Genomic DNA, 13,406 nt, shown 5'->3' with positions numbered 1-13,406 from the left:
TTGCGTGAAACTTCACTCGCAAGCTTAAAAAATACACTTGCAGATGAACAGATATGTTTTTCATACATAAATTTAGTTATGACAAATATATACTGAAACATGTACTTATTCCTTTAATTTTTTTGAACAGTATATTATAAAATTCTTGCTTATGTAACATGAGAAAAACCTTATTACACAATCTGCAATCCCTAACTTTGCAAAATTTTTATCCTGTGTGCATATAGATTTTCAATGGGGGGAGGGTCATGATTTATATTTCACTTCCATTTCCAGTGACAGAGAACTTTGTTTTTCTCCATTCTCAGGGTGCAGGTATGACATCATGAATACATCACACGTGGATCTAATGCAGTGGTTCTTAACCTTGTTGGAGGTACTGAACCCCGGAAGTTTCATACTTGCATTCACTGAACCCTTCGTAATTTGAAAAATAAAATATGATTTTTTTCAAATTCAAAACATAAGTAGACATTTTATTATTGCACAAAATGAACAAAGCATCAGTTGCACACAATATCACTGTATTCAAAGAACAAAACCAACAGAACATAAATTTTACACAAAAACAAAAACATAACTCAATGAATATTTACTGCAAATCAATGTGACTTTTGCTGTTGCCTTTCAGAGACAAGTTCAGAAATGTGCAGCTTCACCTTGGCAAGTGCCACTCTCATATCATTTTCGCAACAAAGTTGTTCCTTTTCTTGTTTTTATGTCTACCACCCTCGAAAAGGATTGCTTGCAAAGATACTTTGTAACAAACGGTATGAGTATCTCAAGGGCTTTCTTAGCAATAAAAGGGTACGCTACGATTTGATGACACCAAAACGTTGAGGGAATTGTTGTTCTGAAAAGGTGCTGTTGAATCTGGCTCTGCTAAAGTTCAATGATTTCGTCAAGGTATTCATCATTGGCATCTGCTGTCGCAACACTAAACATGAACGGCTGTCTCACCCAGGCTGGATATGACTCTCTGGTGAGGAAGTATCCATCGAGAGACCTTGCAAGCTCATCTAAGAGCATGGCAATTGCTTGCTTCAGTTCCCCGGGAACAAAAATGTCTCCGATTTCAGACACATCTTCAATATTACTTACACAGTCATCCAGCAGAGGAAAGTTTGCAAAGTTATCATTCTGTTTGCTGTTTCCTTAACAGTAGCTTTTTTTTTTAAAAGCCTTCAGGTTTTCTTCTCCTTTGATGATGTTGACTCCACTGCCCTGCATCTGTTGATTGAGAGCATTGAAGATATTGGCCATGTTCCCCAAAATGAGAATGAACTCAGATTTTTCGAAGCAATCTGCCAGACAATGTTGGTGCTCTTGCAAAAACAGGGCTAATTCCACACACATGGCAAAAACATGATTCAGCACCTTTTCCCGGGATAACCACCGAGCGTTAGAATGGTACAAAAGTACCTCGAATTCAGAGCCCATTTCATTACACAGCTCTTTGAAGATACGGTGCTTCAGGGCACTATTTTGCACAAAGTTCACACATTCCATTGCAATTTTTATACTTCTGCCAGTTTTGAAGGCAAGGTTTTTGTTGCCAACACATGCCTGTGCAGAACACAGTGCATTACAATGATGTGTGGTGCATCGGATTTCACCAGCGCACCAAAACCACAGTTTCATCCCAGCATGACTGGAGCTCTGTCAAACAAACTGCAGAAACAATATCCCACGAAAGATTGTCTCTGAAGAAGTCATCCACAAGTTTCTTCATGCCTTAGTTGTTGTTGTTGTTGTTGTAAGAGGCTTACAAAATAAAAAATCTTCTTTTATCTCGTCGATCTTCACATAGCACATGAATACAAGCTGGCGTAGATTGGAAACGTCAGTGGTCAAGTCGAGTTGAAGGCTGAATTTTGCTGGGTTTGAAATCAGATCTGCAACTACTTGAGCCAGGATGTCATTACTCATGTCATCTATTCTGCTTCTAATGATGTCATTTGAAAGAGGAATTTGGGATAACTTATTTTTAGCAGCTTTTCCCAGCATGATGTTTGCCATCTTTAACGTAGCTGGTTTTACGAGTGCTTCACCAATGGTGTTTAGTTTGCTCTGCTTTGCGATCAAGTGCGCAACTTCGTACAATGCTATGAGGATCTGTTTGTCGATGGGTGCAAAGCCGAGAACAGGCAAAGTGGCCTTTTCATTGAACCTGGCTCTCTTTACCTTGAATTCAGCAAGCGTTGTGTTCTTGTATTTCCCATCTCCATGCAGCTTTAGGGAGTGTTCTCTTAGTTTTGCCAGTGCTAGACTAGAATTGGTCAACTTGGCATTGCAAATCATGCATTGAGGATGCTGACTTTCATCATGTTCCATTATATACATGAATCCATATTGTATGTATTCGTCCAACCACTTTGTTTTTGCTCGACATAGTTAGTATAAAGGGATTGAAAGATCAGGAAAAAATCACAAATGACACATGATTACTACAGTCACAAGTCGACTGCTAAGCACACAAAGTTCTCTGCAGCACAGATATTAAGGCCAAGTGTTGTGATGTGATCAGCCCCAGCCAATGATGGCCAAGTGGAGCATGAAGTCACGAATCATACGAATGGGGTGAACGGAACGGACACACATAGTATGTGTGTCTTGATCTCAGCCTAACCCCTGAGACTGACTCACAGAAACCCTGGGGTTCGACTGAATGCAGGTTAAGAACCACTGATCTAATGCATTGGCACCATGAGCGTCATACTATTTATGATACTTGTACATTTAATCTTTATGAAATATTAAAAATCAAACCATGAATGTTTGAGCAATTACTCTAGTCACAAAAAGCTAAATCAAGCAAAATACATGTACATATTTTAAGTCGCATTCAGCCACTCAGTATGAATAAAAATTCAACAAAAAAGAAATGCAATGTTCCTGAATTTTAACTAATTCATATGCAGCTAAGTACATATTACATTTACACAATATTTTTAAATTTTACAGGGAAAAGTGCAATCCCTGATAGTACAATTGGGAATGGAGAGACAGACCCCACATGGTTTCACTCTTGGACACTAAAAGTAGTTTACGTACGACTTAGAGAACATATTCAGATTGTTAAGTACATTATATTAAAATAGTTTTGAATACACAAATAATAAAATGTATAACAACCACTGGCAACAAAGTCTCAATGGAAGGGCATGTATCAGAAATACAATTTTACAGTTTGGCACTACGTAGGTAATGTAATAACCTGTTTCAGAACAAATTATTCATGCACTCATACCACACAGATGTGTTCAGGTTAGCAATATCCTTATACTTGATGGGATTTAATAACAAAGTATTTAGATCAACATGCACCATCAGGACAATTGAAAAAAAAAAAAAGACCTACAACAAATACTACAGCCATAGTATTCAAAGCACATCATGACCATAAAAATAAATTATAGAATATTCCTCTAGAGCAGTAAAGAAGTGAGATATCCTTAACATAAAGCAATAAATTATGTGAAATATTATCATCATATAATGATATCTAACAATCCATCCATTGATGTTATTCATTTAATAACCGAGTTTTGTCAATGATTCATTCATTTATAGAAACTGGATAGTAACACACAAGAGGCAAGACTAAAAGCTTTTGCAATGCAGAACTTACAAGTGTATGTATTTCTTTATTTTGATTTGTATGAAATAACGTCCAAAAAATGTATTAAAATCCATTCGTTGACAATATTCCAAAAACACAACTTTATTAATATTTATTTAATTTCAATGTGCATAATAAGAAGAAATTTATCAGCCTGAATAATGCTTTGAAAATTATAAAAGAACAGATAATATTTTCTTAAAACTAAATAATCTAGATAGCAACTGATTTTGAGAGTCTTATACAAAATAAAGCCAAATTTCAAAACTTCTAGAAAAAAAATATTATGGTGATATAATTCTAAACTTGTTTTCATATTAACATATTCTTCATACCTCCACATAGTCCTTAGCATGCCCCCAGTCACGCTTTGAGTCCAGATTACCAAGTTCAAAGCATTCTTGTTCTCCAAGCACAATTTTAGCCACAGACCTGGTGATTTTCCTAGTCACAAATGTCTCTCCTACAATATTCATGTTGAAAGTCATGGTTTTTAGTAGTGATTGGTGTACCTGAATTTCATTTTTCACAATTTCTTTCAAACAGTTAAGAACTAATTTCAAACTTTATGGTGACTTTGTACTGCTGAGTTAAATTTTCAGCACAAAAACAAACATTTTTCACTGAGTACAAAGTAATACTTAAATACTTAAATAATGATGTCTAAGATACTAATGCAAAAAAAAATTTTTTAATCTTATATATGTGTGAAAACGTAGTTCCTGCTTTACATCATATGTACATTTTATCTGAATTAACAATATGCTGTGTAAGTAACACATCAAAAGCTCTAACTAAATACATCTAACAAACTTAAAACATACATCAGGAGTTGTGGGAACTTATAAACTAAAGAAAACTATTTTCACATTGAATAACAATAAAGAAATCCCTAGTATAAAGTATGATGTTTTAGTATCAAAAATTAGTTTGTTTCTTTCAGGATTACTATTTGGCCCAAAACTACACATTGCCATCCCCAAATTTGAAGCAATGGACTAGAATAAAAGCAGCTAGTCAACAGCACCTACTGCAATCTATTGTGCTACTTGTCTAAGTGAATAGTGGAATTTTTATCATTCTTGTAGCACATCTATGTCCCAAAAATGCAGAGCACTTTCACAGCAAACATCCACAAACCAAGAACACTTAGGTTCATTTCAGTATGCTAAACACTAAATAAATGAATTATATGCATCATATTACATGTAGTCATATTTTGATATATGACCAACCTATTACGAGTCCCTAGACTTAATCATGCTATCGAAAAAACATGCTCTTAAGAAAATGTTTTTTAAAATTCCATGTATAACTTATATTTTTTATTTTATATCTAGATACATTGTAATGAATTAACAAAACTTATGTGATAGTATAATTCTATGGCCTTGCTTTAAACCAAATCAAAGTTGTATAAATATATTTTTCCTTATCAATTATCATGTAAAATAGCCATCAACAATCATTTCTCTTACAAAATTTATATCAATGTTATCCATATGCTTAACAATTACCTTGCAAATATATCTATGAAAGCTATTTTTAACCTACTATCTTTATGGTTCATTTGCCCACAGAAACACTTAAACAATTAATATTGTTTTAACTATTAATGAATCAAAATGTGATACATGACTTGTGAAATAAGAAAAACAACTTTTTCAATAAATAATACCTCTTCTAGGACTTTCATGATTGAACAGAATTCCATTTACAGCAAACATGTTGTAAGCTTCACGATAATTGACCACTATCCAATAGCCATATAGTTTGGCCACACCTGGAATTAGTTGAAATACATTAAAAATTGTTTTAATTACAATTCTTTTTAATAATAAAAACACAAATAAATATTGAAACTTATAAAGTAAATGTTCAAAAACAAATGTAATGAAAATTAGTTGCTTAATCAAGATAAATGCATAATTCTCATGAATTTGTTATAAAAATGTTTTGCAAACACTAACAGAGAAAAAAAAATGCTTTAAATAATTTAATAAAATAACCAAGGAATCATTTCTTTACATCCAAAATACATATTCAAAATTGGCTTCTCAGTCACTTTCCATAATGATACAAGACCTTAGAGTTCCATAATGTTCTAATCTTGTGAACAAAACAGGTCTTATATTTGGAATAAAGTTCTTTAACAAAACAATTATCAAAAACAAAACTTAATTATTACTTTGCATAAGAAACTAAATAAGAACAGTATCCACATTCAACTATTTAGAAAAAATACACATCTTTAAGGATCGATTTGACCAACATTAGATAATTTTATAGTCTTCACTTCATAAAAATATTATGATGAGTTGTTTGAATCAAGAAGAGTTAAAAAATTTAAGAAATGACATTAATACCACTTTTCTCTTTATAAAAAATAAAATATGACATTTCTAAATGAGTTGTGTCTAGAGGTAGGTATTACCATATGGAGAACGAGGATAAAATGGTGTTGTTTCCTTCTGAGGGATTTCCTGTACTTTTCCATAAAGTTCACTAGTAGCAGCTTGATAAAATTTCGTGGTACTCTCCAACCCACATGTTCGTATAGCATCTAAGATTCGGAGAGTACCAACAGCATCAACATTTGCTGTGTATTCACTTAAATCAAAAGACACCTAAAAAGAGGAATCTACAGTTAACAAAAATCTCTGCCTCCAACAAGAGAAAACAGCATGGTGAAACCAGTAAGTAATAAAGAAACAAAGAAAAACATGTTTGGTTTAAGTTTAATTATTTAATAGCTTTTTTGTTACTTTCCAAAACCTTTTCTTTGTGTAATTAAGAAATGTTTTTAGAAAATTTCCTGATCAATGAGAAACAAAATTTTATACATGTAGTCAACTTTTATTTTCAGACTGATTTGTGCTTGCAAAGTGAAATGATTTAACCATCTAAACTTGAACTAGATCTGTACACAAAGTATCTAGAACAAAAGTTTGAAAACTGAATTATTTTACTCAAAAACTTGTAGGAATTTTAGCAATTTAAAATATTTCATATTGGGTATTCAGGTTTGAAAGCTACTTTTTATACTTTAACACAATCAAACTCAGTATTTGTTTTTAACCTTAAAATTGTGAGTTGATTATCCTTTGAACAATAGAAAATCAAAAAATGCAAAGAAATGCTCTAAATGTTGTTTTGGTGTTAATAAAAGGTATTCTCAAAGCAAAGCTGTTTTTTTGCTTAGTTTCATTCCATGTGCAAGGAATTCACAAACTACATAAAAATAACCAAAACAATGTTAAAACTATATTTAATTAAAGCAGTGGTTGAAAAAGTTACAAAACTAGCATACAGAGACAGGAATTTGTAGGGGCCATATACTAATTGATTTGTTTAATTTAATCAATTAACAAGCCTGTTGACTTATCAACTAGTAACTAGCACTAATCACATGAACCTGTTGACTAATCATATAGCTCTATTTTTGAAGAAGCAAGAGAGACACACCAGAAGTGAGTAAGAGTGCAGATGGTTCTGTGGAGAAGTGTCTACCTATCTAAAACAAATTGTCAGGTAAAGGAAAATGTTAACTTCTTAAACATTATTCATCTCTGGAACTGAAAACTAGAATTCCACATTGACAAGATCGTAAAAGCATAAAATACAGATAAAACAAATTGAAAAGGTGAGCTCCTTTCTCAGAATATAATGATAAATGAAAAACTCGTGGAGTGTGTCATCCATGAAAGAGGAGGTCTAGTGGGGCTTCCCTCAGTAGAAGACTACATCTCTAATGCAGGGAAGTACTCTTTATCCAGAAAGGATGGTAGATCAAAAGGTACCATCAAATATCCTTGCATGGTGCTAAAATCTCACATTGAAGACTGAAATGTAATGAGTACTCAACCAGCCTCTATATCTTAGTCAGAACAGATAAGCCAGGCAGTACAATATGCAATAAATACTCATATGAAATAGCAGAGTAAACAGGTACATGGATGAATCATACCCTAACTCTATCCAAAAGGAAATACAAGACCCATCCAGTTGGTTACAACTATCAGGAATGACCTGGATAGTAGTGTAGGGTTGGTGTATACTATACATCCAGTTAAATGCCCCAGCCATACTTCCAATCAGGGGATGTGCCACTTGCTCTCACACCAGTGGGATTACACTGACTTAAAGAATTATTCCTACTGATCTTTCAAGCAGCTTGGGACTAGAAAAGTTCACAATCTTCTTACCAGAAAATGTATTTCTGATAGATAATTATCTCTTCACACTGAATAATATCATCTGCTTATGAGACTTACTAACTCCTACATAAAAACAACACTTAACAAACTGTGCATGACACCATCATGCAACAATAGCTCTTCACCAACAGAGAAATGAAAAACCTTCTTTCACAATAACTACCCCTAATCAGTTGTATTCAAAATAAATTCTTTCTTAAATGGGAGGAGTAAGTAGGAAGGTGTGAAGACATGTTTATTGGAATAAATTTTCAGATAAGGAAAATTTCAACTTTTGAACAATACTTCACCCTCTTCTCAAATCTCACAACAAAATGGTGTAGGAACTAACAAATATTAAACCTACGGGACTTCCCTTCAGAAAGCACTCAAAAGAAAACCTCCATGGAATGTGACACTCAATGGTAAAGGTATACCCATGGGAGCACTCTTCACACCTCAGTGGAGGTTGCCTAGAAGAAAAAAAGAGCTCCAAGTGTCATAGGGATGGGTGGAATTTTATTTGCATAACCAACTGAGAGCAAACCCAAAAGTGGTCAGCACGTCCATGAGTGTGGTGAGGCAGGGTACAATCTGACAGTACAATGTATCCCACCTTGACATAACTGAGCACAGACACAGGTTTTTACACCCATCCTTTGGCCAAAAAAGGGCACATTAGCTGTTTAAAGGGTCTCCTATACTACACAGGTAGTGCCACCATTGCCATACTTTCAACTAAATTATACTGTACATAATCAGTGTGAAAATCTCCAAGGTGCATCAACCCAGCAACTAGGTACTGATAAGTGGCAAGTGACTCCCATGCTACACTTGAAGAAGGGGGGTGGGAATTTGCACTGGGGAGATCCAGAGAAGTATTCAGATCCCCACAAGTTGCCTTCCAGAAAAGACTTTACTACAAACAGTGTAAAAATCTCCAAGGTGCATCAACCCCAACTAGGTACTGATAAGTGGCAAGTGACTCCCATGCTACACTTGAAGAAGGGGGGTGGGAATTTGCACTGGGGAGATCCAGAGAAGTATTCAGATCCCCACAAGTTGCCTTCCAGAAAAAGACTTTACTACAAACAGTGCAATAAATGACCACAAGGTATTATTTTTAAAAGTTTACAAGTAAGAGCTAAAGAAGTAGGCAGTCACTTTCTTGGTGCCAACTTTTTCCATGATTGTCCATGGAACAGTACCATCTAGATGAAGCAGTTAACTAATATTAATAGTAGGCACTGGTAGAGCCAGAGAAAATGGTTTGAGCACTTTCTATTTATCATGCCCTGATGCAGATTTTGAAAAATAAACATATCCTGAGAGAAAACACCAGCCACCTGGCAAGATTCCATAAGGCAGGAAAGAGCAGTGAAAATGAAAATATACTTACATTATGTAAGTTTATGAGTAGCAATTGAATAAAATCAAAAACACATAGAAGATGAAATATCCAAAAAATAATAAAGTTAACTAGATATAAACATTTGCAGATTTTTTAACATGCCAGCCTGAAAGATCTTATCCAAGGGTCAGTAAAACTGAAACACAAGTAAATGAGATATGTGATGAACTTGTTGTGACAAAATGTGAAAATGACTGCAAGCATCAATATTCAGGAAAGAATACACCAACCACAGGAGATGGCAAAGAAGTCCCTGGATAAAGAGGATGTATCAAGGCAGAAATAAACAAAGAGAGAAATCCTGAAAATGAGACATTCTGCTAAATAACACCAAACATCCAGAACCAGAAAACAATCTGGGTTTGAATGTGCATAAAGGTGAAATAAATATATGTACAAAGTATTTCAGAAAACTCCATCTAAACATCAAAACCTCAGCAGGGGCAGTTGGCATAGGTCTTTCTTATCTCTCACTCAATGCATATTTTAAGAGAGAAGTATTCCCTGTGAGGCAAAACTATTTCCATGATGGGTTCCATTGTTTCCAACACACCACACACACACACACACACACACATATATATATATAGATAGATAGATAGATAGATAAATTTTTCATTTTGACAGGTTAAAGATTTTCAATTTTTGTGACATCTGCAAGAAAAGAAGAACTAATTAACAGTTTACCTCTTTTAGCCTTTAACAATGGTAAGTGGAAGGAAACAAATCTTAGGGTTGGAAGAAATAGCGGTGCAATGCAGATGTGACAAAAACATTGACTGTCCACATCTCTCCTGCAATATCACATTCAGTAAATCTGGATAGCCAGCTTCAGTTTAAACCATCAGATGACTAACTTTCTGTGAGGTTACTTGACAATAAAACAAAAGAATCACTTCTTATAAAGGAACAGATACACCAGAGATGAGTCATAAGAAAAGGAGGAAGAAGAAATCAATAATAAAAAAAGAAATATGTTGAGAGCTACAAGTTATCAAATGATCAGGTAGTTGAGGAAATGCAGACTGACCCAACAAGCAGATTTAATATGAATGCACTCAGAACTCAGGCAGATGTGAGCCCTGAATGACAAAATAAGCTCCTAAGAAAAACCCTGCTAGACTTAAGAGTTTCTTGCAAAGTGATTGCACAGGTGTACAGAGTGTAAGAACCAATTTTTCTACATAGTACCAAAGCTAAGAGGTAGTTCCAGAAACAACTAATCACAGAGCCCCAGGATGGCTGTGTCTTAAACTATTTATAATTATTTTTGTTGATTGAGGCCTGTCAACCATGAAAGTGATTTAAGACAATGAAAATAGTTAGGATAAGAATAACAAAGTATGTTTTTCATACTATTCATTCTGATTCACAATTTTTTATCTTGTATTCTTTCATTGAATTCTGACCTTTGTAAGAACCTTTCTTGCAGTTGAGTCTAAAGTAAATATGGCTTTTGGACATTCTTACAATTTATGCTAATTGTTCTGGCACTAAAACACTATTTTGTTTATAACTAAGCACAAAGCTACACAATGGGCTCTCTGTGCTCTGCCCACCACAGGTATCAAAACTTGGCTTCTACCACTGTAAATCTGCAGACATAGCACTTTGGTAAGCAAAAACAAGTCTACAGATAATATGCAAAAGACAGTGAACCTTGACCTAATTCTTGGCACAAATATAAGGAAATAACTCATTTCAAACAAAGATTTCTCTGCAAGAGGCAAACCAATCAGCAAACTACTTTTAGTGTTTGAAAGCTATAACACTAAATTATTGTTGAAAGGAAGTTATAGTGGTTTGTCATTTGCCATATATTCTGATGAGTAAAACAACTAATTTTTGTATGATCAACCAACTCCTAATTTTATGATTAAAAAACTAATATATCACCCTTGTCTGCATCTATAGAAAAAAACAAATATGGTATCATAATATTTAAAGAACCTTACTGAAAACTATGCACTTTTAAAATAAATATTTTCTTATATTTGAGGAAAATCAAAGTAAAGATATCACAACATTAGTCAAAATACACACTTAAGTTGGAAACATATAATACATTCAATTAAACTGACATACAGCAGACTTTCTCCATATATTTAGAAGTATTTGAGTACTTAGATGAAATATCAGTGTTTGCTAATATTTTCCTGCATCTCTTTTAACTCAAACTGCAATAATATGCAGGTAAAAAGCTTTTTGTGGTAAATAAATGAAATCAGCACCACATAATGTTTTTAACATTAGAGTAACAAGCAATAAATACATAATCAAATAAATATAGTAAAAGCCCTAAACAAAGCAACAGCAGTATTTAATGCAGACAATGACTCTCTTTAAAACAATTACTTTTGTTCACATCATTAAAATTAAACTGTTAAAAATCATAGTTTTCATATATTTCCAATAGGGTGAAAAAACAATTTTAGTTAGATTCAATTTCCAAAATGCATTTAAAAATTCCAAATAAAAATATAAATAAGTAAGATTACATAATATCTCTTTCTTTTAATGAGTTTTGAAACCTAATTCCTACCTTCACATGACTCTGAGCTGCCAGGTTATATATTTCTGTAGGGCGAATCTGGCTGATTAATCTTAGCAAACATGTTCCATCTGTCATATCACCATAGTGTAACTTCATTGCTACAACAAAAAATAAATTAACACATTCCTGAAATAATATTTTAATATAAAAAACCTTAAATGCAAGACAAAAATATATAAACAGGAATATTTACTGTGCTTGAGTTTATGTTAAATTTTGTCAGATACATGTATGAATAAATACAGACCGTAATGACAACTAGTTTCATAAGTATAATATCCTTAAAGATAAGGACAGTGAACTTGGATAATAAGACATTTTACCACAAGCATAGTATATATGTTACTGATGGTTTTTATGTTGTTATTATAAATGTTAAGTTAATTTTAGAACAAACAAAATACAGATAATTGTTTCATAATAATAATATTTAGATGAAATAGAAATAACTTTTGAAAGATCTTGCATACATGTAAATGCTCAACTTGGAGTTTTAATGCAATTCTGATACCATCATATACATGTAAAAGCTATTGTATGATCTAAAAATACAACTATCTATAAAATCTAGTGTGTCTTCATACACATGTACACTTTATGTTGTTTCATCCCAAAATACTTTTTAGCTATTCAAATTTCAAGCTAAAATTAGCACTAAGCATACAACAGCTTGTATGTTTTCATGTACAGCATATTCTAGAACCTCTCTTTCAATAACGTAACAACTTGCATCTAATAACATTTCTCAACTGGTGTGCTATCAGACATGAACACCTGTGTTGCAGTTTTGCATAAATTACAAATGAGAAAAATAAGTAAATGAGCAAATGAACTGTATTTATGTAAATCAATTTTGTTTATGGAACCAAGTGTATTCTGTTTCCTTGTTCTTTTGGTGAACACATAGCTTTATAGTTTATGTGGTAATATGAACTAATTTTTGGACCAAGTTGTTTGGTGTTTCATGTAGCATTTTGATTTAAGTAAGTGTGCCTTGGATGGGAAATGATTGGGAAACACTAGTATTTTAAAATAGCTACCAAGCATTAACACATAAAATAAGGCATTTTTTTCCTCACATTTACACACTTGTTATAACGCATGTACATGTCTGTAATGTGTAGCATTTATAGTTCTTACCAACTAAATGTTTTAAAATGTTAACTGAATGAAATTAAATTAATAAATTGCATATTAAAAATAAAAGCAGAAATTTCATCTTAAATGTTCTATGTAATTTCTATGCAATTAATCTAAATGATAGTTTTAAAACTTTTTTTATAACAAGTATTTGAAAATAAATGTATTAAACAGTAACCTAATTCTATTGATGGAATCAAAACCTAAAAGTGTTAATAAATTTATACTTAAATAATTTGAATACAGAGTAATGTTGATAAATGAGAATTGATGCATGCCACAAAATGAGAAGTTAATGTAACAACTGTTATGCAAAACAATGCTAGAAGTGAAGAAAGTTTTTTATCCCTTTAAACTGAAACTCCTAAAATCTACAGAATGATAGAAACCTAAGTTTGTTTGAAGAAGATATTAGAAAATCAAAGAAGCCTTATGAGAAACATAATGTTAAAACTAATAACAATGATTTTTTTCATGTATGTT

At 32.9% G+C, this 13,406-nt stretch overlaps 1 protein-coding gene across 3 annotated transcripts in view; it reads right to left on the bottom strand.

Annotated features, from left to right (window-relative positions):
* Positions 1-13,406, bottom strand: part of LOC143256847 (GDP-mannose 4,6 dehydratase-like) — a 61,334-nt gene that overhangs the window by 25,621 nt on the left and 22,307 nt on the right. For all 3 annotated transcript variants that reach the window (XM_076514600.1, XM_076514601.1, XM_076514602.1), the window contains 4 exons: positions 11,772-11,881; positions 6,057-6,249; positions 5,301-5,405; positions 3,958-4,085 (listed from right to left, as the gene is read on the bottom strand). In XM_076514600.1, the coding sequence (XP_076370715.1) occupies positions 3,958-4,085; positions 5,301-5,405; positions 6,057-6,249; positions 11,772-11,881 (536 nt within the window). The remainder of the gene's footprint in view (positions 1-3,957; positions 4,086-5,300; positions 5,406-6,056; positions 6,250-11,771; positions 11,882-13,406) is intronic.

The sequence above is a fragment of the Tachypleus tridentatus genome, chromosome 7 (genome assembly GCF_004210375.1).
Source record: "Tachypleus tridentatus isolate NWPU-2018 chromosome 7, ASM421037v1, whole genome shotgun sequence".
NCBI classification, from domain to species: domain Eukaryota; kingdom Metazoa; phylum Arthropoda; class Merostomata; order Xiphosura; family Limulidae; genus Tachypleus; species Tachypleus tridentatus.
The sequence above is the reverse complement of the archived record's forward strand: the minus strand, read 5'-3'. Positions and strand labels throughout refer to the sequence as shown.